At 46.5% G+C, this 25,202-nt stretch overlaps 1 protein-coding gene across 3 annotated transcripts; it reads left to right on the forward strand.

Moving 5' to 3' along the window:
• BRAT1 (BRCA1 associated ATM activator 1) lies at window positions 1–24,670 on the forward strand. 3 transcript variants are annotated; one of them, XM_079953766.1, is made up of 14 exons: window positions 1–23; window positions 680–870; window positions 2,452–2,606; window positions 3,464–3,611; window positions 5,327–5,699; window positions 7,593–7,712; window positions 8,863–8,954; window positions 9,748–9,854; window positions 10,296–10,482; window positions 12,314–12,393; window positions 13,752–13,854; window positions 19,014–19,112; window positions 21,262–21,443; window positions 22,961–24,670. In XM_079953766.1, the coding sequence occupies exons 2-14, from the start codon at window positions 744–746 to the stop codon at window positions 23,672–23,674; spliced, it is 2,487 nt and encodes an 828-aa protein (XP_079809892.1). In that variant the 5' UTR covers window positions 1–23; window positions 680–743; the 3' UTR covers window positions 23,675–24,670. The 3 variants fall into 3 exon arrangements, with proteins under 3 accessions (XP_079809892.1, XP_079809891.1, XP_079809890.1); XM_079953765.1 differs by lacking the exon at window positions 1–23 and adding an exon at window positions 30–404; XM_079953764.1 differs by lacking the exon at window positions 1–23 and adding an exon at window positions 30–331.
• The last annotated feature ends 532 nt before the right edge of the window (window positions 24,671–25,202 follow it).

Below are 25,202 nucleotides of genomic sequence, written 5' to 3' on the forward strand. Positions count from 1 at the left end.
CGCTTGGAAGGGAAACCGGGCAGGTAAGGGGTTTGCGATAGCAGCGCGCGGGGATTTTCTTGCAACCCGATCCAAGCCACGTTTGCTCGGAGAGCAAGTCCCGTTCTGTTCAGCGGGCTTCCTCTCCAGGATCGCGGCGTTTGCGTGCTTGCTTGGTGGACTCTCCAGAGATTCCTGTGGCTTATTCCCAATTAAAGCAGAAGTGATAGGCGCACAAACTGTTGGGGAGGCTAGTTCTGTGGAAGTCGGTGGCACTTACTTCTGAGTAAACGCTGATCGCGCCGGCCGAGCTGTGCGTGCGGAGAGCTGCATTCCTAGGGGACTCCCAGAGGTGCACTTACTATACTTGATAATAAACTCAAGCTGAACTCGTTGCTGCTGCTGCCTTACTTCCGAGTAAGCAGGTTCAGCACTGAGCTGCAATGCTTTGATCACGGAGCAGGAAAGGAGGGAGACTTAATGGAACCCGGGTGTCCCACCCCCTGATGCTCCCCAGTTTTGGTCAAGTCCTCCTCCATAGCCCTCAAAACAGTAGCTTTGGGTCCCATCCTAAGTGAGAGTGGGTGAAACCAGGTCACTTTGCTGTCATTTGAGTACAGTTGGGCCGTTAGATTTAAATGCAAGATCCCATGTTCCGGTTTAGTTTCCTCTTCAAAAACATGTTTTTCCTGCGTTGTAGGTTCTGCCTTGTTCTTACACTCGTTCATGAGGAAAAAAACAGAACGGAAAAACTGAGACTCGCCATGGATAGAAAGTGCTCTCAACTTTTGCCTTCAGTATGTACGATTCTGGCAGATCCAAGACACCCCCTTTCAGATGACACTTGTTTGGAAAAGTTGCTGGATTGGTTTAAGATGCTGATTAACACTGGTAAGTTCCACGGTTAGATCTTTATTTTGTAAGGTTTCTCTAAAATGTCACACACGTGTATGGAAAGGAACCCACCTCTTGAAAAAAACTAAACAAGGGGCCTTGAGACCATGTGGCCCTCCATATCCCATCAGCTTGGTAGGTGGTGGACTGTCCTCCCTTAGAAGTTTTTAAACAGAGGATGGGTGACCATCTATCTTGTGATTTTGGTGTTAAGTGGTATAGAAATGGTTTAATTATTGCATTTAGATCCTACCTTTTTCTCTAAGGAGCTCAAGGTGGCATGCAAGGTTTTCTCTCCCCTCCCCCCTCATTTAAGCCCCACAACAACCCTGTGAGGAAGGTTAGGCTGAGAGGCAGGTCATCCAGTGAAATTCATGGCTGAGTGCGGGTTTGAACACTGGTCTTGCAGGTCCTAATTCAACACTTATAAATATCTAACCTAGAAAAGAGATCATAAAGAGGTGATAGCCAAATAATAATAATAATAATAATAATAATAATTTATTTATACTCCACCCATCTGGCTGGGTTTCCCCAGCCACTCTGAGAGGCTTCCAACTGAATATTAAAAACAATACAGCATCAGACATTAAAACTTTCCCTAAACAGGGCTGCCTTCAGTTGTCTTTTAAAAGTAAAATAGTGGTTTATTGCCTTGACATCTGCTGGGAGGGCGTTCCACAGGGCAGGTGCTACCACCAAGAAGGCCCTCTGCCTGGTTCCCTGTAACTTGGCTTCTCCCAGGGAGGGAACTGCCAGAAGGTCCTCGGAGCTGGAACTCAGTGTCTGAGCAGAACGATGGGGGTGGAGATGCTTCTTCAGGTATACAGGACCGAGGCTGTTTAGGGCTTTAAAGGTCAGCACCAACACTTTGAATTGTGCTTGGAAACGTACTGGCCAATGTTATATGGTCTCAGCAGCCACTATCAATCACCAGTCTAGCTGCCACATTTTGGATTAATTGCAGTTTCCGAGTCACCTTCAATGGTAGTCCCACATAGAGTGCATTGCAGTAGTCCAAGCGGGAGATAACTAGAGCATGCACCACTCTGGTGAGACAGAAAGTGAAACCAGTGTTCCCCTGCCTGGTGCAATCTGCCCACTCGCCCACGATGTTGTTGGACTCCAACTCCCATCAGTTTCCAGCCAGCATGGTCAACTATCAGGGATGATAGGGGTTGTCGTATAAAATGTAGTGAGGGCACCAGGTTGGGGAAGCCTGTTGTAGTTGATGGAGCAAATTTGCAGCTCCAGAGAACTCAAAGCAGCTGGTTCAAATAGCAAGAAAGGAGATTTTGCTTTAAATGTTTGGAAGCACTTCCTGAGGGTATAAGGTGTGGTGGGCTGGGGCATGCAAAATTTCTTAATAGGTTGAGACTGTGATTCCAGGTAGGGCTGAGGAAATCCCCTGCCTTAAAATACGGAGAGTCAGTGTGGAGAAGACTAAGCAAGGCAGCTTCCTATTGCATCACCAGGACTTAATTCTGAGTAGACCGCAGAGGCTTTGCCCTACATAAGTTTTGTCTTCGAATTAAACATCTGGTCATTCCCTGCTGGCCCCTCTTTTCCCCCTCCCAGGATCCAGCCTGCTGCTGTTGGAAGAAAACCCGTGTTTGAAAGAGCTGGTCCTGGCTGTGCTCAGACAAGAGGAGCCAAATCCCACCATCCTTTCCTTCGTCCTGAGGCTCACTGGGATATTTGCTGCCTCTGAAAGTAGTTTCCAACACCTGCAGGTCAGTAAAGTCTTAAGCAGCAGCTTGGCTGCAGGAGTTGCTGGAAGGAGGCGTAGAAGGCACCACCCAGCCGTCTTAGGAAGTCCAGATTTATGTAGGGCTTGCTCCTTTTCTTCCCCTGAAGATACCCCGCAAGGCAGTGGGGGGTTCGGACCTGAGTTTTCCTTCCCCTGAATGGGCTCCCTTCCCAGGTGGACGAGCCCCATCTGCCCCTCACTTCCTTCTACAGCACCTGCAGAAACTGCCTGGACCCACTCTTGGTCTTGCCCGCTCCATCCACCAGAGCCTGTCTTTACATGCAGAGGAAGCCCCTTACTCACTGAGGGTTTCGGACCCATCGGTCCAACCCTTAAAATAAAACCACCAAAAAAGCACAAGGGACGCGGGTGGCACTGTAGGTTAAACCACAGAGCCTAGGGCTTGCTGATCAGAAGGTTGGCTGTTCGAATCCCTGCGACGGGGTGAGCTCCCGTTGTTCAGTCCCTGCTCCTGCCTACCTAGCAGTTCAAAAGCACGTCAAAGTGCAAGTAGATAAATAGGTACTGCTCCGGCGGGAAGGCAAACAGCGTTTCCGTGCACTGCTCTGGTTCCGCCAGAAGCGGCTCAGTCATGCTGGCCACATGACCTGGAAAAACTGTCTGTGGACAAACGTCGGCTCCCTCGGCCAGTAAAGCGAGATGAGCGCCGCAACCCCAGAGTCATCCGTGCTAATGGTCAGGGGTGCCTTTACCTTTAAAAAGCACAAAAGAGCAGCGCTAGGTTGCATGTGTTTCAGGATTCCCCCCCAGGCAGAAATGGGCGTTAGTCATAGGTCAGCGACCGTGAGAATCTCCCGCTTTCTTCTGTTCTCACTTCAGCAGGGAGAAGTTGTGTTTGGTGCCTTTGGGGAAGCGGGGCCTCTGAGCAGTGCATTGTGGGAGGACATGTCCATCAGGAGCGGCTGGGTGCAGGGCGTTTACAGCATGCTGCAGCACTACAGCGCCTTCCAGTTCTTGTGCAACTCTGGTAAGCGCTGCTTCTTCTGCCAGAATTTATACAACGTACCTGGGCCTGCCTCTGAGGCACGAGAGGCATCTATGTCAGGCCATTACTCCATCCCACTTAGTATTCTCCACACTGCCTAGCAACATCTGTCCAGGATTTTGGAAGAAGTCTCTCTCTGTCTTACTGGAGAGGTGATCTGCTGGTGAATCGTGGCCGTCCGCCTAAAGGAAGGCAGTGGGGCTTCCTAAAACTGAAAACCCATGGCTAACCTGCCTTTTGAGAACGTTTTAGCTCCCAAACCTGCAGGGTTGGGGAGCCAGATGCTGTAGGACTACGATTCCCATCATCCGCGGTGATTGCTCACACTCACCCGGGGCTGCTGGGAGTTGTAGTCCAACCACATCTGGAGGGCCACAGGCTTTCTCCCACTCCGTCTCCCCCTGCTGCCCGGGCTCCCCTTCCTCTGTTGTTTCTCCTCTCTTGGTTTGTAAGCTCCTTGGGGCAAGGCCTTGTCTTTTGCGAAGCATCATGTGTCCTGATGGCTCTGACATGTAAATCATCACACTCGTAATTCCAGAGCAGATGTCTGGCTTGTAACAACGAGAAAGAAATGGACCTTTGTCTTGGGCCTCACGCTGCAGCACTCTGATCTCCCCAGCCTTCCTTGGGCTGTTTGTTTTCTGGGTCGGCATGCTTTTTCGTACTTATGGGACCGCCTCTCCCGGTATGCCTCGCGGAGGACCTTAAGGTCCATAAATAGCAACACCCTAGAGGTCCCGGGCCCTAAGGAAGTGAGATTAGCCTCAACCACGGCCAGGGCCTTTTCAACACTGGCTCCAGCCTTGTGGAACGCTCTGTCTCATGAGACCAGGGCTCTGCGGGATCTGATTTCTTTCCGCAGGGCCTGTAAGACAGAGTTGTTCCGCCTGGCCTTTGGCTTTGAGTCAATTTGATCCTCTTCCCCTCTTTCCTTTCACCTTCTGTGATGGAACTGCTATTTGGGGACTTCCCTGGCTTTTTTCTAGCCCACGTAGGACCAGTCTGAATAGTTGGCCTTGGTGAAGATTTGACGTTTTCATCCCCAAAAAGTTTTTGATTTGAGTTTCTACTGAAATGAGGCTGCATTTTAATGTTGTATTTTAATCAATTGTTTTTACCTGGTGCTAGCTACCCTGAGCCCGGTCTTGGCTGGGGAGGGCGGGGTATAAATAAAATTATTATTATTATTATTATTATTATTATTATTATTATGCCATGTCTGCTGCCCCTTATGGCTAGTAGGGCCATTGTTGGGCTATGGAGCTCACTATCGATTAGAGAAACGCTGCTGAACAGAAGGAAGCTGCCCCTTTTTGCTTTCTCCCTTTCCGATGTTTGTGCTGCGAGTCCTGTTGCTTACGTAGCCAAAACAGCACCACCCACACGCACAAGGGAAGCATCACCCAGATGAAAACGCTGGACGGGAGTTTTTTGTTTTGTTTATGACATTGATATCCCACCTTTCCTTTCAAGGAGCTCAAGGTGGTGTACATGATTATCTTCCTCCCTCACAACAACCTTGTGAGGTAGGCTGGGCTGAGAGTGACTCACCCAAATTCACCCAGTGAGCTTCATGGCTGAGTGTGGGATTTGAACCCTGCCCTCTGGTCCTAGCCCAGTGCTCAAGCCACTCCTCATCATGGACCTCATTACAAAATTATTCTGCATCCTTCTCTCTCTGTCTCCCTCAACACCAGGTTCCCTAGATGTGATTTTCGCTCTCCAAGGAGACCCAAGCCTGTTTGTTGCTTCGGGAGCCAACCGCCTTCTCGCTCGCGTGCTCATCTTCTCCGTTCAGTCCGAACCGTCTCGCCTCCTCAGCTCAATGGACTGCGATTGGCCGGCTTGCACTCGAATGATAGTTGCTCGCGTCGAAGAGTCCCTCAAATCCCACTCGGCCTCCCGGGCCAAGCATTCCTTGCAGCTGCTGACGACGTTGTTTGAGCACAACCAGGACGCCTGGACTGAACTGCTCTGGTCGCGGATCGTAGGAACAGTGGAGTCCCTCCTGACAGAGGAGCTGCTCCAAGTTGGGCACCAGCTGGTGGATCTGTTCCTCAGCATGGCAAGGTAGGTGCCTGCACAGTGGCTTTCATTAATGTGAGGGGAGGCGAAGGATGGAGAACTCTGGTTCTCCAGAGACTGATGGACTCCATCTTCCATCAGCCCCCAGCCAGAATGGCCTGCGGTCAGGGAAGATAGAAGTTGTAATCCAGCCATGGCTGGAGAGCCACCAGTTCCCCAACCTTGATCTATATCAAAGAAGTCTTCCAAGGTTAAAACCAATAGTTTGAGCTATGCTTGGAATAGAATTGGGAGCCATTGGGGAAGAGGAAGACCTGTGGTCCAGCAGCCGCATTGCCAAAAGAAGCTCCTGAGTTCAGTCTCTGACATTTCCAGACCACTGACCAGAAACCCCGGGGAGATGCTGCTAATTGGTGGGAACCTATTGTGGAGAACTGAAGTGAAGGCATGAGCCGGGAGTTGGTAATGCAGCTGAGCTATGCACTGGCAAGCAGCCAGCTAGCTCTGTCGAGGCTCTTTTTATTAGCACAGTACAGTGGTGCCTCGCAAGACGAAAAGAATCCGTTCCGCGAGTCTCTTCGTCTAGCGGTTTTTTCGTCTAGCGAAGCAAGCCCATTGACGGCTTAGCGGATTAGCGGCTTTTAGCGGCTTTTAGCGGCTTTTAGCGGCTTTTAGCGGCTTTTAGCGGCTTAGCGGCTTAGCGGCTTAGAAAAAGGGGGAAAAAGGGGGGGGGGAACCGCAGGAACTCGCAAGACATTTTCGTCTTGCGAAGCAAGCCCATAGGAAATTCGTTTTGCAAAGCACCTCCAAAACAGAAAACTCTTAAGTCTAGCGAGTTTTCCGTCTTGCGAGGCATTCGTCTTGCGGGGCACCACTGTATGCAAAACCAGTCAGATGCATTTTGGACTGTGCCCTTTACACGTCTTCCAATCACGCGATTGTGGGGGGGTACAAAGTTATTTTGGCACCTGTTTCCACTGTTTCATTTTCCCCTTGAACAATGTATAACGAAGGAGACAAAGGTCACAGACAGGGCACAGCAGACCACTGAGAAAGTCAAAGGTTAGATAGAGGGCATGATGTTCAGACAGTTGTGGCTTGTCTGCGGGTGGAAGTGTGCTCCACAACCAGTGGTCATTCCTTCAGAGAACCTTTCCCATCCATTTGGGGCAACCTTCTGGGACCAACTAGCCAGAGGCAAAAGTGGGCAGGGCAGCAGATGTCAATTTTACCTTTATAGATTAGGCCAGTTTCTGGACACACTCACACACAACTCTCTATCCTGCATCCAAGCAAGCAAGAGGCATCATCAGAGGTCAGGGACACATCCCACCCAGCCAGGCAAAAACGCTCCAGGGTGAGGAAGTTATGAAGTAGGGTGGCTTGGGGAGAGGCCTTCATTTGCCACAACTCCACCTGCCCCACCCACCCCTAGGAAAGTCACTCATCTAGGAGAAAGAAAACTCAGATTCTAAATCTCCACTACATTCTTCAGGAGAAGAAAAGGCTGAGGAGTAAATCCTACACAAATCAGGAGTGGCGTCCCTAAGACTCTTGGGTGGCGCCTTGTACTCCTCCTTCCTGCAACTCCTGCAGCCCAGCTGGTGCCAAACGTCTTGCTCTGCTTTCCTTTGGACCACTTCAGCAAGGCTTGGCCAGGGGGACGGGCCTTATTGCCTGGGCAGCCCAGCACCTCCACTGCCCAAGATTGTGCCTAGGGAGGTTACTTCATTGCTGCTAACACAGCAAAAACAGCACGGGAGGCAAAAGTTATGAGTTCCAGGTTTCTGCAGCCACAGCAGGCGCCGCGATTCTCCAGCAGTTTGATTTCACCCCCGGAGGCACATGCCATGGTCTCTTGAGACAGACTGCTGGCAACAACAAATACATATCTAAAGGTTATGCGTGCACACTAATGCATCTTCCTCCCTCCTGTAGGTCTCCTGCGTTCAGCTGCCCCGAATGCAGCCTCTGGAAGCTGGTGGCACTTGCTCTGAAGACCTTGAGCCTCTCCCAGTCAGGCCCTCTGGCCTTGGGACTCCTGAAACTTGAAGCCTGGTAGGGATTTGTTCCCTTCAACATTAAAGCCTAAGCCATTAAGTATTTTGTTCGACCTTGTTTTCCTTTAACAGATAAAATAATAATAATAATAATAATAATAATAATAATAATAATAATAATAATTTATTTATACCCTGCCCATCTGGCTGGGTTTCCCCAGCCACTCTGGGAAGCTCTCAACAGAAGATTAAAAACATGATAAAACATCAAACATTAAAAAATTCCCTTAACAGGGCTGCCTTCAGATGTCTTCAAAAAGTCAGACACTTGTTTATTTCCTTGACATCTGGCAAGAGGGTGTTTCACAGGGCGGGCGCCACCACCGAGAAGGCCCTCTGCCTGGTTCCCTGTAACCTCGCTTCTCGCAGTGACGGAACCACCAGAAGGCCCTCGGAGCTGGACCTCAGTGTCCGGGCTGAACGATGGGGGTGGAGATGCTCCTTCAGGTCTACTGGGCCTTTGAGGCCATTTTGGGCTTTCAAGGTCAGCACCAGCACTTTGAATTGTGCTTGGAAACATACTGGGAGCCAGTGTAGGTCTTTCTGGACCGGCGTTATGTTTTATTATCACATTTTTGTATTGCATTAGATTGTTATAAGATGTATCGGTACATTTTTTTGTTTCTTCAGCTTGTAAGCCACCTTGAGTATTGTAAGATAGAAACATGGTATACAAATTAAAAATGATGATGATGGTCTCGGCGGCCACTCCCAGTCACCAGAATCCCTCCTCAAGCTGGCCTTTTCTATGAAGCCATGCTTAACCTCCTAGCTTTCACCCGCAGAGGCAACGAAGTCTAAGGCTGCAGCCCTGTGTACCTTTCGCCGAGGAGTAAGACCCATTGAAAGCAATGGAACTTACTTCTGACTAAAATGGCAAAGGATTGTGCCCCAAGCACAGGAGAGAGCTGCACTTTCCTTGCTGTTCTTGCCTCTCCTGCCCTCCCCCCCTCTCCCCCCCTCACAAATTGCAGTTGCAAGCTGGGCTGATACCCAAAACACCTGGCTGAGGAAGGCGGGACTATTGCGTTGGTGCATGCATTTGCATTAACATACGGACTAAAGCTTTAACCTGCATCAAAACCCTAGAGATGCTGCCTTGCTGCAGATGCAAGAGAGATCTAACCTGCTCCCTCTCCTCCTTCAAGCCCACAGGCAATCCAGGTGCAAGGTCTGGGCCTTTTGCTGCAGCCAATGGGCTGTGTCTTGAGAGGCGCTTCTCCATCCTTAGAATTCCCAGGTGCGTTGCTGAGTTAGGATGCGACCTCAGAGCTCAGTGCTACCAGCCACAGTGGCTCGGCTCTGCCTCCGCGGTAGGAGGCAGCAATTGCTTCCGAATACCAATTGCTGGACGCCACAGGAGGGGAGAGGGCGCTTGTGTTCGGGGCCTGCTTTGGGGCTTCCCTTGGGGGCATCTGCATGGCCACTGTGGGTACAGGATTGGGGGGGCCATAGGCCTGATTCAGCAGGCTCTTCCTAGTTTCTTATGTGCACATATTGCATTAAGCGGGATGGGTGGGTTAAGGCAGTGTGTCCCAACCTTGGGCCTCCAGCTGTTTTTGAACTACAATTCCCATCATCCCTGACCACTGGTCTTGCTAGCTAGGGATGATGGGAGTTGTAGTCCAAAAACAGCTGGAGGCCCAAGGTTGGGAAACACTGGGTTAAGGGAGCAAAGTACAGTTGACAGGCCCTGAAATACTTCGCCTGGGCCCCAATCCAAAGAACAACAGGCCTTGCTGGAATGTCCCAGGTGGATTCTGTCCCCTTCTGTTTGGGAGTGCACTGGACAAAAAATAACTTTCTTCCCCCTCTGCGTACGCTTAGCCAGCCTCTGCCATCCTGGTACCCTACAACTGCTTTACACTACAACTCCCATCATCCCCAGCCAGGCTGCTCTAGCTGGAGCTGTTAGGAGTTGTAGTCCAGAATATCTGGTGGGCACCAGGTTGGGGAAGGCGGCTTTTGCTCGCCATGTCAGAGAAGCCTTTTGCTCTCTTGGTGTCCTCTGGCTTCCCTTTCTCCACTTCCAGGTTTGCCGCCTGAATCTGCCTCTGTGGAGTCTCTTCTGTCCTCCAGGGCCTCGTGTGTCAGTTTCCTGTGCCAGACTCTGGCTCATCTGGAGGAAGTCCAGTATGTGGTAAGATCTAGATAAGCAAAGACCCAGCCTCCTTTGGCTCCTCCTTCTCCCTGAGCTTTTTATAGGGAAAAGGTCATTAGAAGAACTTTTAAGAACTGGTGCCTGTACTTACTTATTTTCCTCTTCCCTCCTCTTCTCTCTTTCCTTTTGTGCTGCATCTTTTACATTATAGGCCGAGTGGGCAGGGACTCTCTTGTTATTAATATTTGTAAGCCACGCTGGGAGCCTTTCCTGCTGAAGAGTGGAGGAAAAATGCAGCTCCCCGGGCTTTAAATGTACCATCCCTGTGCAGTATCGAACTGAATCTCTTGAGATGCTGAACTCTGGCTTCCTTACCGAATTTTGCCCCTGTGCAGTGGGGCTGCCGCATACCCAGAAGCCTGTGTATAAGACACCTCTAGCAAATTGGCTGAGATTGCATTTATCCCTTTTCTTCACCAGGCCTCTCTGGCAGTGGAGTTTCCCCATGAGCCTTTGCTACAGTCCGTGGTGACTGTTCTGCAGTTCTGTGTTGGCCTCGCCGTTCCGGTCTCCTCTCTGGCAGCTAAGATCGGCAACTTCCTGGTCGGCTGCTTCCGAGTTCAGCGGGCAGCCATGGGCCTCCTGGGAGCTCTGTCTCGCTGGGCAAGTAAGTACATGGAATTTATTACGGTCAGAGACCAGCTTGAGAAACACAAATGGAACTACAATCCCAATAGCAAAACAAACATTTAAAACAATATACAACAATGGATTTTAAGTTTAAAAGTGTGATAGGCATATAAACACATAATTTTTTTTAAAAAAATACCGTATTTTTCACTCTATAGGACACACTTTTCCCCCTCCAAAAATGAAGGGGAAAAGTGTGTGCGTCCTATGGGGCAAATGCAGGCTTTCGCTGAAGCCTGGAGAGCGAGAGGGGTCGGTGTGCACCGACCCCTCTCGCTCTCCAGGCTTCAAGCAGCTATCCGCAAGCCCTCTGAGCACGGCAGGAGTTCTCGCCGGGCTCCAAAGGCTTGCGGATAGCAGCCTGTTCTCCGCAAGCCCTCTGAGCGTGGCAGGAGTTCCCGCCGGGCTCCGAAGGCTTGCGGATAGCAGCCTGTTCTGGGGGCTGGAGTCGGGGGAAGCTCGGGCTTCTCCCGCCCCAGCCCCGCGGCTAAAAACGAAGCCGTGCACAACCTCTCCCGGCTGGAGAGGTTGTGCGTAGCTATAGAGGAAGCCAAAAAGTCTTGGCTTCTTTGATCTTTCGGGCTTAGGGGGGGAATAAATTTTTCTTTATTTCCCCCCCCCAAAAAAAAAAACTAGGTGCGCCCTATGGTCCGGTGTGCCCTATGGAGCGAAAAATAACGGTAGACTACCTTAGAGAAATGACCCAGAGTCGCCCATGGATCAGAATTTGAGAATTTTCTTAACAAACTAGATTGAATCAGGGAATGGTCTGCACCTACAGATCTGTGTGCAGAATCTGGCAACAATCTGGGTTGTCTTGTGGTCTTTGCCTAACAGCAGAAAATCAAATTTTTGCTTAAAAACCTCCAAGGAAGGAAGGAGCAGTCAAATACAACATTCCTTGTTTTCCTAGAGTGGACATGCAAGGGGATGTTTGGTCCAGCCAGTCTGAACTTCCTGTTTCCTCCTGGACTGGGACATACTTCCTCTTGCATGTGACTAGAGGTGGGCGTGAGCTTACCTGTGCAGGTAACAAAAGCACAAGGCACGCAGCCCTCCTTCTCCATCTTCCTTTCATCATCTGAACTGCAGTGACTGCCAGTCTGCAGTCACTGGGATTAAACCCCCCCCCCCATGTGGGGTAGATCCACATGTATATATCTTTGTAACTAAGTCTGCCTTCTGGGATCCAAATGTGAACAGAATATGAGTAAACTACTTTTATATACTTAACACAACATTGTGGCGTGTTTATTCTTTTAAGAGGGAAAGGATCTTACCAGGAATCTATATTGAGAAGCTTAAACAAGCTGGCAACCAGCTACCTGCTGTGCATTCAAAAGGGAATGTTAAAACACTGTTAAGTTATAGATCTTGCAAGTGCAAGTTAGGAAGGATATTAATAAACAATATATCTTCTCCTGCCTCCCTGAACATTCCCACACCCACCACCTCCAGAGAGAGTCTTTTCTACAAGCTGGCTCCATCTTCCATGTGGCAGCCCCTGAGACGTTTGAAGCTTGTAGCACAAACACAACAGGTTGCAAAATTAGTTGCATTTTTTATGGTGGGGGGCAATTCTAGGACCCCCCATTTGGAACCACCCTTCCCTTTAAAATAGATATGCATATTCATATTTGTAACTGCCGCAGTGAGTTCCAGAGTTCCGTGTAGTTCCTGATTATATATTTTTTCCTTAGTGTTGTACACCACCCTGGGATCTTTGGTTAAAGAGCAGTGTATAAATTGCAAAGTAAATAAATAAGTAAATAAAATAACTCCCAGCTGTTCTTCTCTGTGTGTTTTAGCTTCAGTTTCTGACGAAGTCATGGAACAAATCTTTGACATCCTCCTTGTGTACCTGAAGAGTCCAGATAGCAGCCCCGCTGTAAGTTTGGATTCTTGAGTCGGAAGCAGGGGCTCAAGGTGGGGAAGGTTTTTCTCTCCCTCCTTGGTTAATCCGCACAGCAACCCTGTGAGGGAGGCTAGATAGAGAGGCAGCGACTGGGCCCCCCAAGGCCAACCAGGGGGTTTCATGGCGGCTGAGCCCTGGGCTCCTAGGTAGCAGCCAGACCGTCCAGCCGCTACACCACATTGGTTCTTGGTTGCAAAAGGAGTGATTTGGGCATGGCCAGAGTCAAAGTAGCAGGATATTGGTCATCCTGGGGGGTTTCTTTCACGGCATCCCCCTTTTCTCTCTTTCAGGTTTTGTTTTTGTTTTTTTTAAAAATAATATTTATTCCAGTTTTAAAGATTACAAAAAGAAAACACTAAATTAAGCAAGAAAAAACAAGACAATACATCACCATGAATACAGACAAGCAAAAAATAAAAAACCCAGAAAAATACAAACAATTAAGAAAAGAAGAAAAAAGAAAAAAGAAAACAAATCAAACCTTCCCGTAACTTATATTTCATTTGCTTGTTTCCTTGACCTCTTCACACCTCCCTTTTTTGTATTCTAGTTCAATTAGATATTTCAGCAAATCCTTTCCATCTTTGTTTTTATCCTAATAATTTATCTTAACATACTGTAATTTTACACTCTCTTCTTTCACCAATTAACTATCCATTTTTGCTTAATCCTTTATATCATTTCTGCTAAAACTACATAACTTCATTCCAACATCCTTCTAACATTCCTTAATTTTACAATGTTTCTGTAAATAAACTTTAAATTTCTTCCAATCTTCTTCCACCAACTCTTCTCCTTGGTCTCGGATTCTGCCAGTCATTTCCGCCAGTTCCATATAGTCCATCACCTTCATCTGCCATTCTTCCCGGGTGGGTAAATCTTCTGTCTTCCAGTATTTTGCAATACGTATTCTTGCTGCTGTTGTGGCATACATAAAGAAAGTTCTATCCTTCTTTAACACCAGTTGGCCGACCATGCCCAGGAGAAAGGCCTCTGGTTTCTTCTGAAAGGTATATTTAAATACCTTTTTCATTTCATTATAAATCATCTCCCAGAAAGTCTTAATCCTTGTGCATGTCCACCAAAGGTGAAAGAATGTACCTTCAATCTCTTTACACTTCCAACATTTATTATCGGGCAAATGATAAATTTTTGCAAGCTTGACTGGCGTCATGTACCACCTGTAGATCATTTTCATTATATTCTCTCTTAAGGCATTATATGCCGTAAACTTCATACCTGTGGTCCATAACTGTTCCCAGTCAGCCATCATAATGTTATGTCCAACATCTTGTGCCCATTTAATCATAGCAGATTTTTCTCTCTTTCAGGTTTTGAAGAAGGCATTCCAAGCAACGCTGAAGTGGTTTCCAAGCACCTCAGAAGCATCTGACTCCGCAGGCGACTTCCAGCGGCACAAACAGTTTCTCAGAGGTAAATTTGCAGGCCTGTTTCTGGTGTATGGAGCATTACAGCCAGTGTACTGGACATCCGGTGAATCTGATGACAGAGAAAAGAAATTACAGCGGTACCTCGGTTTACGAACTTAATCCGTTCCGGAAGGCCGTTCTTAAACCAAAAGCGTTCTTAAACTGAGGCACGCTTTCCCTAATGAGGCCTCCCACCGCCGGTGCCCTTCCACCGTTCGGATTCCGTTCTTAGACTGAGGTAAAGTTCGCAAACTGGTCGTGGAAAGAAGCTTTCATCACATTGATACCCAAACTAGAAACTGAAAAGACACAACTTAAGAATTACCGCCCCATCTCCCTCCTAAATGTGGATTATAAAATATTTGCAGACATTTTAGCAAGTAGATTTAAAAAAGTTTTAAATGAAGTAATTCACAAGGACCAGGCAGGCTTTCTCCCAGGTAGACATTTGTTTGCAAACACAAGGAACATTATTGATATTTTGGAACTCTTGCAAACAAACATTAATACAAAAGCAGTCTTGATATTTATAGACGCGGAGAAGGCCTTTGATAATATCTCCTGGAAGTTTATGAAGAAAAATTTGGAAGGAATGGGAGTGGGGCGGGGGTTTTACAATGGGATAGAGGCAATTTATTCAGAGCAAAAGGCAAAACTGATAGTTAACAATGTGGTGACAGAAGAGTTTAGAATTGAAAAAGGAACACGACAAGGTTGCCCTATATCCCCTTTGTTATTTATATCGGTCCTAGAAGTGCTCTTGAATATGATCAGAGGAGACCGGTTGGTGGAAGGTATCCAGGTCGGAGCGAAACAATATAAACTGAAAGCATTTGCAGATGACCTAGTTTTGACCCTACAGGAGCCAGAATCTAGTACGAAAAGGGTATTGCAACTGATTTATGAGTTTGGTCGAGTGGCGGGATTTAAACTTAATAAGCAAAAAACCAAGGTCTTAGAAAAAAAATTGACTTCTTCAGAATCAGAAAGGTTTCAGAAAGAGACAGAATTAAATGTGGTTAAAAAAGTAAGATACCTAGGAGTAAACATAACAGCGAAGAACAGGAATTTATTTAAAGACAATTATGAAAAATGTTGGTCTGAAATTAAAAGGGATCTAGATGTTTGGTCAAGATTGAAACTTTCCTTGACAAGACGTATTGCTGCTATTAAGATGAATGTATTGCCAAAAATGTTGTTTTTGTTTCAAACTTTGCAGATTGTGGACAAAATGGAGTGTTTTGGGAGGTGGCAGAGAGATATTTCAAAATTTGTCTGGCAGGGCAAAAAGCACAGAATTAAGTTTAAGATATTAACTGATGCTAAAGAAAGAGGGGGCTTTGCCCTGCCAGACCTAAAGTTGTATTATGAATCAGCAGCTTTCTGCTGGTTGAAAGACTGGCTACTTCTTGAGAACACTGATGTTTTAGATTTGGAAGGATTCAACAATGCGTTTGGTTGGCATGCATATCTGTGGTATGACAAGGCTAAAATACATAAGACTTTCAAGAACCATGTTGTCAGAAAAGCAGTATTTAATGTCTGGTTGAAATATAAAGACTTATTGGAAAACAAGACCCCAAGGTGGTTATCACCAATGGAGGCTAAGGCCCTGAAAAAACTCAATATGGAGGCCAAATGGCTGAAATATTGGGAAATAATAGAAAAAGATGGAGATAACTGGAGGTTGCAGAGTATGGAGAAAATAAAAGATAAAGTGCGAGATTGGCTACATTATGCTCAGATTAAAGAAGTTTTTAAGTTGGACAAAAAGATAGGATTCCAGGTGGAAAAATCAAAGTTAGAAACAGAACTGTTAGAACCCAGCTCTAAGATACTTTCAAGAATGTATAACTTGCTGTTAAAATGGAATACACAGGATGAAACGGTCAAATCAGCCATGATAAAATGGGCACAGGACATAGGGTATAACATCATGTTTGCTGACTGGGAAAAGTTATGGACCACAGGTTTGAGATTTACGGCATGTAATGCCTTGAAAGAAAACATTATGAAAATGATATATAGGTGGTACATGACTCCAGTCAAGCTTGCAAAGATATACCATGTGTTTGATAATAAATGTTGGAAGTGTAAAGAAGCTGAAGGAACATTCTTTCACCTCTGGTGGACTTGCCCTAGAGTGAAGGTTTTCTGGGAAATGATTTATAATGAACTGAAAAAGGTATTTAAGTATACCTTCCTTAAGAAACCAGAGGCCTTTCTCTTAGGCATTGTTGATCAGAGCGTGCAAAAGAAGGACCGAATCTTTTTTATGTATGCTACAACAGCAGCAAGGATACTCATCGCTAAAAGCTGGAAAACTCAAGAATTACCCACACTGGAAGAATGGCAGATGCAACTGATAGACTATATGGAATTGGCGGAGATGACTGGCAGAATCCGAGACCTGGGAGAAGAACTGGTGGAGGAAGACTGGAAGAAATTTAAGGACTATCTACAAAAATATTGTAAATTGTATGAATGTTAAGAAAGATGTAAGATTAGCAAAAACATGGCTTCAACAAACTAGTTATAAAGAATATAAATTTAAATTTAATTGGAAGACGAAAAGATAAATTTTGGATAAGTAACATTTTATGATTAAGTTTCAATAAGAGTATGTTAAATCCCAAAATTTGAGATATTAATATTGGAAAATTATATTATATGAATTAAACCAAGTTAATAATTTGCTGGTAAAATTTATGAGTTTAGAAAGCAGGAACAAGGGTTGTGAGGAAGTCCAAAGATGAATATGAAATGTGGATATTGGAAAAGATTGTGTTATTATTTATGTATTTTATTGTTAAACTAAAATTTAATAAATATTATAAAAAAAAAAAGTTCGCAAACTGGGGCACTACTTCCGGTTTTGCAGAGTTCGTAAACCGAATCGTTCGTAAACAGGGCTGTTCTTAAACCGAGGTATCCCCTTTACTTCTTTGTCCAGCATGAAGTTAAACTACAGAACTCACCCCCCCGACACAGGAAGCAGCGATGGTAACCAACCCAGGTGGCTTTAATAATAATAATAATAATAATAATAATAATAATTTATTCATTATTTATACCCTGCCCATCTGGCTGGGCTTCCCCAGCCACTTTGGGCGGCTTTCAACACAATATTAAAATACAGTAATGCATCAAACATTAAAAGCTTCCCTAATCAGGGCTGCCTTCAGATGTCTTCAAAAAGTCAGACACTTGTTTATTTCCTTGACATCTGACAAGAGGGTGTTTTACAGGGCGGGTGCCACCACCGAGAAGGCCCTCTACTTGGTTCCTTGTAACCTCACTTCTTGCAGGGAGGGAACTGCCAGAAGGCCCTTGGCGCTGGACCTCAGTGTCTGGGTAGAACTGTGGGGGTAGAGACGCTTCTTCAGGTATACTGGACCGAGAAGAGTAGACAAATTCTTGGAGGGAGAGATGGCTCTGGGCTGCCTCCACAGTCAAAGGCAGCGGGGCATCTGAATCCCAGTCGGTGGAAATTGCAGGAGGGGAAAGGGCTTTTGCACTCAAGTCCTGCTTGTGGGTTTCCCACACGTGTCTGGATGGCCACCATGAGAACAGGATGCTGGACTAGATGGGCCACGGGATTAAGGCTTTCTGGGAGATGATCTATAATGAATTGAAAAAGGTATTTAAATATACCTTTCTGAAGAAACCAGAGGCCTTTCTCCTGGGCATAGTCGGCCAATTGGTGCCAAAGAAGGACAGAATTTTCTTTATGTATGCAACAACAGCAGCAAGAATACTCATCGCGAAGTATTGGAAGACACAAGATTTACCCACCTTGGAAGAATGGCAGATGAAAGTAATGGACTATATGGAATTGGCGGAAATGACTGGCAGAATCCGAGACCAGGGAGAAGAGTTGGTGGAAGAGAACTGGAAGAAATTCAAAGATTATTTACAGAAACACTATAAAATTTTTGAATGTTAATGATGCTGGAATGAAATGAAGTGGTTTTAGCAATAAGGTAAAATAGGAGTATGTAAAATTGGATCGATATTAGATGAAAATTTGAAGTTATATTAGGTGAAGACAAAGAATTAAGAGTTAATAAAGAGTAAATAAAGAGGGTATGGATTTGCTGAACTAACTATTTAACTGGAATACAAAAAAGGGAGGCGTGAGGAAGTCATGAAAATAAGCAAATGAATGATAAGATATCAGAATGAGGGATTTTTATTTTTTCATCTTTTCTTTTTATGTTAAATTTTGGGTTTTGTATTCCTTTTGTGTTTTTTGTTTACCGTGTACTGTTTTGTAACCTTTTTTCTTTTTGTTAAAAACCTAATAAATATGATTAAAAAAAATAAATAGATGGGCCACAGGCCTGATCCTGCAGGGCTCTTACTAGATTCTTATTTATGGCAGGGGTGGGGAATCTCAAACCCAGAGCACGAACCTGCTGTAAAAAAACGCCACACTGTTCCCCTTCTTTTGTGATCTTCCTTCAAAGAGTTCAGTGTGGCCTGGGGATTTTCACTTGTCTTCCCCCCCAGATGCAGATGGGGTTGTAACTTACAGGGCTGTTCTACTCAGAAGTGACCCCCAGGCCACTGGGTTAAAGCTGACCGAAAGTCCAGAGGCAGCATTATCAACAATTTACGATGGGGTGGAAGGTATATAGGCTCTGAAGGGCTTGCTCACAAATTTATTGACAGCTGCACAAGTTATTATAGCTAGGTAGTGAAAGGGGCAAGCAGAATATAAAATGGAAGAACGGTATAAAGAGGTGTGGGGTATAGCTATTAATGATAAATTGACATGTACCATTAAGGTAAGATGTGGAATACGCAGGAAAAATTATTTTGAGGAGATATGGAGGGTGTTTGTAGAATTTGTACTGTTAAAACAGAAAGGGGGTCAAACCATCGCAAGAGGTGTTGAAATTTTGGGATGTTGGGTAGTTACAATGGAATGGTCTTGGTGGCGGGGAGCACATTTTTATTCTTATTTATTTATGATTATAACTTTGTCAAAATAAAATTAAAATTTAAAATTAAAAGGGGGGGAGGAAAGAAGTGACCCCCCCATTAAGTTCAATGGGACTTTACTTGCAATGTGTAAAGTGTGGCAGACTTGATGTTGTTTTATAAACTGCAACAGTTCTGTCTGTGACGCCCTCTCTGTCTCCCACCCCTTTGGAGCAGACATGCTGCCTGTCTTGCAGAAGCGCATGCACAGCCCCAGCTGGGAAGTGCGCGACTCGGCCCTGGAGCATCTCACGCAAGCAATGAAGCGCCTGAGAGGTAAGTGCAGGGAAGGCAGAACCTGTAGGTGGGGAGCACAGCTGGGTGACGAAGGAGCAGTCCGCCTTAGAAGCATAGAATGAGCGGCAGGGACCCTGAGCATCCTCTGGTCCAACCTGCTGCAATGTGGGAATCTCAGCTAAAGCATCCGTGACAGACGGTCATTCAGCCTCTCCTTAGAAACCTCCAAGGGAGGAGAGTCCACAACCCTCAATGGGCTTGATGAGCTAAAGCAGGAGACACGGCCGTCTTTACCCAGGTGTGCAAGGGGTGCGGGGCACCCAGGCGCTGAATTCTAGGGGGCACCATCCACCTGCCACTGAAGCCGCCTAAGCTCTTAACTATCTACTTGTTACAAAATAATAAATAATTTTGATCGAGCTAGAAAAACAAAACACATACCGTATTTTTCGCTCTGTAAGACGCACCTTTTCCCTCTTAAAAAGTAAGGGGAAATGTGTGTGCGTCTTATGGAGCGAATGCAGGCTGTGCAGCTCTCCTAGAAGCCAGAACAGCAAAAGGGATCGCTGCACAGCGCTCCCTCTTGCTGTTCTAGTTTCTGGCTTAGCCCCTCAGTCCCTTCCCCCACCTCCCGGAAAAGCCCCCAAGAGCCGCACTCCCTTTCACGAGCCGTGCGGAAAAGCCCCCAAGAGCACATGCTCCGTGCGGCTTGTAAAATGGAGCGCTGAGCAGAGCCTGGGATGCATACAGGCTCTGCTCAGCGCTCCCTTTAAAGAATTTTTTTTTCTTGCATCCCCCCTCTAAAAACTAGGTGCGTCTTGTGGTCAGGTGCATCTTATGGAGCGAAAAATACGGTATATACCTAGGTATTACCGAAATGTATAACCTACTGATTCACTACAGGACTTTTGACTTTTTGCGCTCATTTACCAAAACCGCGCCAGCAGCAGCGCTTGTCATTCACAACGGCAGCGCTTGTCAGACTCAACGGTGCCATGCACACCAAACTGACTAAATTTGGGGGCGCTGGGCACATATGCTAAAGACGGCCCTGACAGGAGAGGAGGACTGCTGGCCCAACATAGTTTGCTAGGCCTTTCCTTGTGACTCGCCGGGACATTTTGGGCTAGCCCTGCTCTTCTGCTCTACACTTTGTGTCATGTGTGGTGGCCAGGCTAAGTGGGCATGATGGGAGTTGTAATCCAAACCAGCTGGAAGGCTTGATTAATCCTTGCATTCATGGCAATTTTAGAACGGAGGGGTTTTTCTCCCCCCCCCCCAAACCTCTGGGAAGATTGTTTTCATGGCTCCCTGTATTATACAAAATATTTCAAGAGCCATGTTGCTATCTGCTAAGATAAGGCTTTTGGCTTCATGCGTTTTATGTGTGCTGCTACGGAAAGGGTGTTTTAGTGGAGCTGTGTTTTTAATTTCTTTTAACCAGTACGTCACCCAGACAACTTCACTTATTGGGTGAATTATAAATGGAGTCAGTGAATAAAATGCATGCATTGATTGGGGGTGGAGAAGGAGGGATAGTGGGGAAGTGGGGGCTCTCACACTTCATGAGCTTCTGGTTGGGGGCTTTCTCTGCCCATGAGCTCCCGGTTAGCTGACACTTCCTTGCCAGGAATGTCTCAGCAAAAAGAATTCCTGGCTGCACAACTGCCTCCACCCCTGCTTTTGGGTTTTGCAATGACAACATAACGGGAGTCTAGCTGCTGGACCAGGCAAAAGGCCCACTGAGTCCAGTATCGTGTTCTCTCAGTCGGTCAGCTCGTAAGTAATGAGTAAAAGAACCCTCTCCCTGCTTGTGATTCGCAGCAACTGGCAATCAGAGGCATACAAACCATCTACAGCTTTATTCCTCCGTGATTTTGTCGCCCGGTTTTAAAGCCATTCCGGTTGGTGACTTTAAATGCAAACCAGAAACGACTGCAACAAAACGTTGCAGTGTGGAGCGCTTCCCTGTTCAGGATTCCAGGCATCAGTACATCTGACGGAGCAAATTATGACCTCTGTGCGCTGCGGGGGCCAGTCTGGAGACTGTGAGCCTTCCCAGGAAGCCTGTGTGCTCTTGGCAAGATCTGTCCGGGGCCAGGCATTTTCTTTAATGGTAGGGACAAAGGGCTGGTGGGATCAGGCACTGTTTATTCCCCCCCCCTTTTTTGTTTTCATCTCTACACAGGACAGGAGTGGTTCTGGCAAGAGCTTCTCTCTTCAGAAGTGCTGCCACTGGCAGAGGGTCTCCTGGCCGACCCAGAAAGCTACGTGCGAGCCAGTGCAGTCGAAGCCTTGGGGCAGTTTTCCTTGCTTACTAGCGCTGACTCAAAGAAGCCTGGCACAGAGAACAATGGCAGCAACAAAGAGGTACAGTCCTCTTTGCTGAGCACGTTTTTGTCCCTGCCTTTTCACGTGGCAAGGCGGGGGGGGGGGGCGCATTCAGACCAGAAGACTACAGCTCTGTTTACGGGGGTGGGGCGGCTGCTTTAGGTGGGTTTCCCCTGAAAGGGCAGCCTAGAAATACAGTCATACCTTGGAAGTCGAACGGAATCTGCCCCGGAAGTCCTTCCAACTTCCAGAACGTTCGAAAACCAAAGCTCAGCTTCTGATTGGCTGCAGGAAGCTCCTGCAGCCAATCGGAAGCCCCATTGGACGTTTGGCTTCTGAAAGAACATTAGAAAACCGGAACAGTCACTTCCAGGTTTCGATCGTTTGGGAGCCAAAATGTTTGAGAACTAGGCTGTTCGACTTCCAAGGTACAACTGTACTAAAAGCAATAGATAGGATATTGAAACAAAATCCGGCTGCTAGGAGGTCGGTAGGTGTGCAGCGATCGGAGCTCATCGCACCAATCTTACACCAACTGCAATGGTTAGTTCTTGAGTTTCTGGGCTCAGTTCAAAGTGCTTTTAGAATCATAGAATCTTAGAGCTAGAAGGGACTCCCGAGGGTCATCTAGACCAACCCCCCTGCTGTGCAGGAATCTCAACTTAAAGCATCCCTCCCAGGGTATGAAACCTTGCAGGGCACAGTACTCCTGTTCAGCGTTCCATGGCCTTTGCCACAACATTCCATTCTCTCTTCCCTCTGGTTTTCTCTTCACCCCCTTCCCCCCAAAAATCAGCCAACATGAAATAGCCACTCAGCACACTCAGTCCTCACAACCTTAGGGTTCAACACACCCTGCAAATACTTCTTTATTTCTGCAGACCTTGTGGGGTGATGGTTTTGGCTGTATAAGGAGAATGGATTCGGCTGTAGTAATTATAATTATAATTATAATTATAATTTATACCCCGCCCTCCCCAGCCAAGACCAGGCTCAGGGCGGCTAACAACTGATATAAAAACAAATTGATTGAAATACAACTTAAAAAACAAGATTAAAATACAACATTAAAATATTAAAACATTAAAATGCAGCCTCATTTCAATGGAAACTCAAATCAAAAACTTTTGGGGGGGATGAAAACGTCAAATCTTCACCAAGGCTAACTATCCAGTCTGGTCCTACATGGGCCAGAAAAAAGCCAGGGAACTCCCCAAATAGGAGGAGAAAGGAAAAAAGAAAGAGGGTAAGGGAATCAAATTGATTCCAAGCCAAAGGCCAGGCGGAACGACTTTGTCTTACAGGCCCTGCAGAAAGAAATCAGATCCTGCAGGGCCTGGTCTCATGAGCCAGTGTTGAAAAGGCCCTGGCTCTGGTTGAGGCTAATCTAACTTCTAACTTGTATAAGGAGAATGGGTTTGCTTTGGTAGGGGAAGAATGTGCACCATGTTTCCCTGGTGCCGCGGGAGTTAACACGATGTGGGTTTCTCCCCCCACCTAGCATAGCTTGCAAACAGTGTTCAAATCCCCCCCATCTCTTCTCCTTGTCCTTCAAGGCCAGCGTTGGGGCTCGCTTGCAGGAAATCCTGTCCGCTGACTCCGAAGGCTTCCCCCGCAGAGCTGTGATCCGCGTCTTCATTGACTGGCTACGGGACGGCCACCCGGAAGTCCTGGCTGACCCTGAGCAGTTTGTTTCCAGAGCGATCCAAGCCGTGGACAGAGACTTGGACTGGGAAGTCAAGGTCAGCGGCTTGGAGCTGGCCAAGGTTTTTGCTGCCCAAATGTCTGGCCGGCTTGGGCTCTCCGACTGCCCGTACGCCGCTGACTCATCACCTGCCAGCCAGGCTGCCCGTCGCCTCAAATTGCTGGAGGCGTTTTGCCGAGTGAAGCTCTTTGAGTTCCTCTTTGGAGCCCTGTATGACTGCGACAGGCCAGTGGCGCTGAAAGCCTGCGAGATCCTTTTAGCCGTGAAATCCAAGATTTGCAAAGACAGTCGCCTGGAGGAGAGCAGCTTGGAACTGGGCAGCACATCTCAGCAGCGGGAGGAGAAACAGAAGGAAGAACTGATCCTTCCTGTTGGAGAGTCGGCTAAAAGGATTTCCCAGGATCCAGAGTGCCTGATCCTTTTCTTAGAGACGACGGACCTGGAGGGTTTGCAGAGATCTTTAGACAGGAGCAGCGATCACCTGGAAAAGAGCCCTCAGTCGCTCTTGCAGGATATCCTCTCCGCTGCAGGGAATACGGAAGATAATGAAGCAGATTGCTACTGACGGCTTTCCAAAACAGAATTGATCCTTGGGGAGGGCTTGACCCTGCCGACCTTCCCCTGACCCCAAGAACTTAAAAGGCCACTTTGCAAAAAAAACCACACGTCTTCCTGCTTGTTTGGGCACCGTCATGTAGGGATTAGTATGAAACTCATCTGGAGGAAGACAGCTCTGATGCAAATCTGAGAAGGGGGGTGGGAATCAAAGCGGAGCTAAAACTCACACAAGAAAATCAAGAGATGCCCAAGCCAGGAGCAACTGACGAGATTATGACAAGCGCACCGTTGTTGATTTGTAGAACATCACCCAAGTCTGGTGAGGATGTTGTGGCCCTCCAGATGTTGCCGGACTGCAACTCCCATCATCCCTCACCACTGGCCATGATGGCTGAATCTTATTATAGTCGGGAGTCCAGCTTTTTTTGGGGGGGGGGCACTGGCTCTTCACCCCTGGTTTAAAATGCAAAACTCAGTCAAACCCTATGTATAATGGTGGATCCGCCTTGAAATAAGGAAACTGCGTCGCATTTAAAACCAGCACCACACAATTAATAAAGTCTTCGGGGGCCCATACTGCCGAAAGCTTGCAATTTCTAATGAACAAACTGTTCAGCGCAGATACTGAGAAGTTTCAGGGTGGCTCTGCAAACGACATGACTGGATTCTGTACTTGTGCGCAGTGAGAGTTCCTGACGTCTCCTTTCGATGCACACAGTTGTGCGTAAGCAGCGTTTTACTACCAAGTTCAAGTCTAGAGGCCCCGTGTGTACCTTTCAGACGTAAGGCGCAATTGCACACGGGTTTCCAAGTGTTTTCTTTGGCCGAGCAGCTTTGTACCTTTATAACTCAGGCCTCCCTTTTGAAAGCATCGCAGCCAGGTTGGTCCAATTGAGTTTGAGGCTCGTTACTTGCTGGCTGTTGCCTTTGCAGAGCAAGGGAACAGATTAGCAAGGGAGGATTTGTTTTATTACCAATTAAAGTTTGTTTTAAAAAACCCAAAGCTTTTGTCAAGACTGGATGGCTTGTCTGTGCATGTTCCAAACCTTGCTTTCTGCGGCTAAGATAGTAAGTTCTTTCAAGAAGCGTTTTTTTTTTAATGAATATTTATTAGCATTTTCAATAGCAACACAAAAACAAATATAGACACAAAAGGAAAAAAGACAAAAATACAAAAATACAAAATTTAAAAACCATTAAAAAGAAAAAAACACACATAAAATTTCAATTGCTTATTTTCTTTTAACATGCTTCTCACACCTCACACCTCCCCTTCTTGTATTCCAATTTAAATTATTAGCTCAGCAAATCCTTATTACTTATTTCTCAATTTTAACTTGAATACTTTATTTTAACATGTTATTATTTTGCTTTTTCTCTTTCATCCATTTCCTCAGTTTATTTTTACAAAACCTTATTTTCATTTAATTTAGATCGTTTTAAAGACCAGTTATAACTTATCCAAACTTAAACATCAATACTTATACATCAATACTCATTCTTAAACATTTTTCCTAAAGTCGACCAAAATTCCC

The sequence above is a fragment of the Podarcis cretensis genome (genome assembly GCF_951804945.1).
Source record: "Podarcis cretensis genome assembly, chromosome: 14".
Lineage (NCBI taxonomy): Eukaryota > Metazoa > Chordata > Lepidosauria > Squamata > Lacertidae > Podarcis > Podarcis cretensis.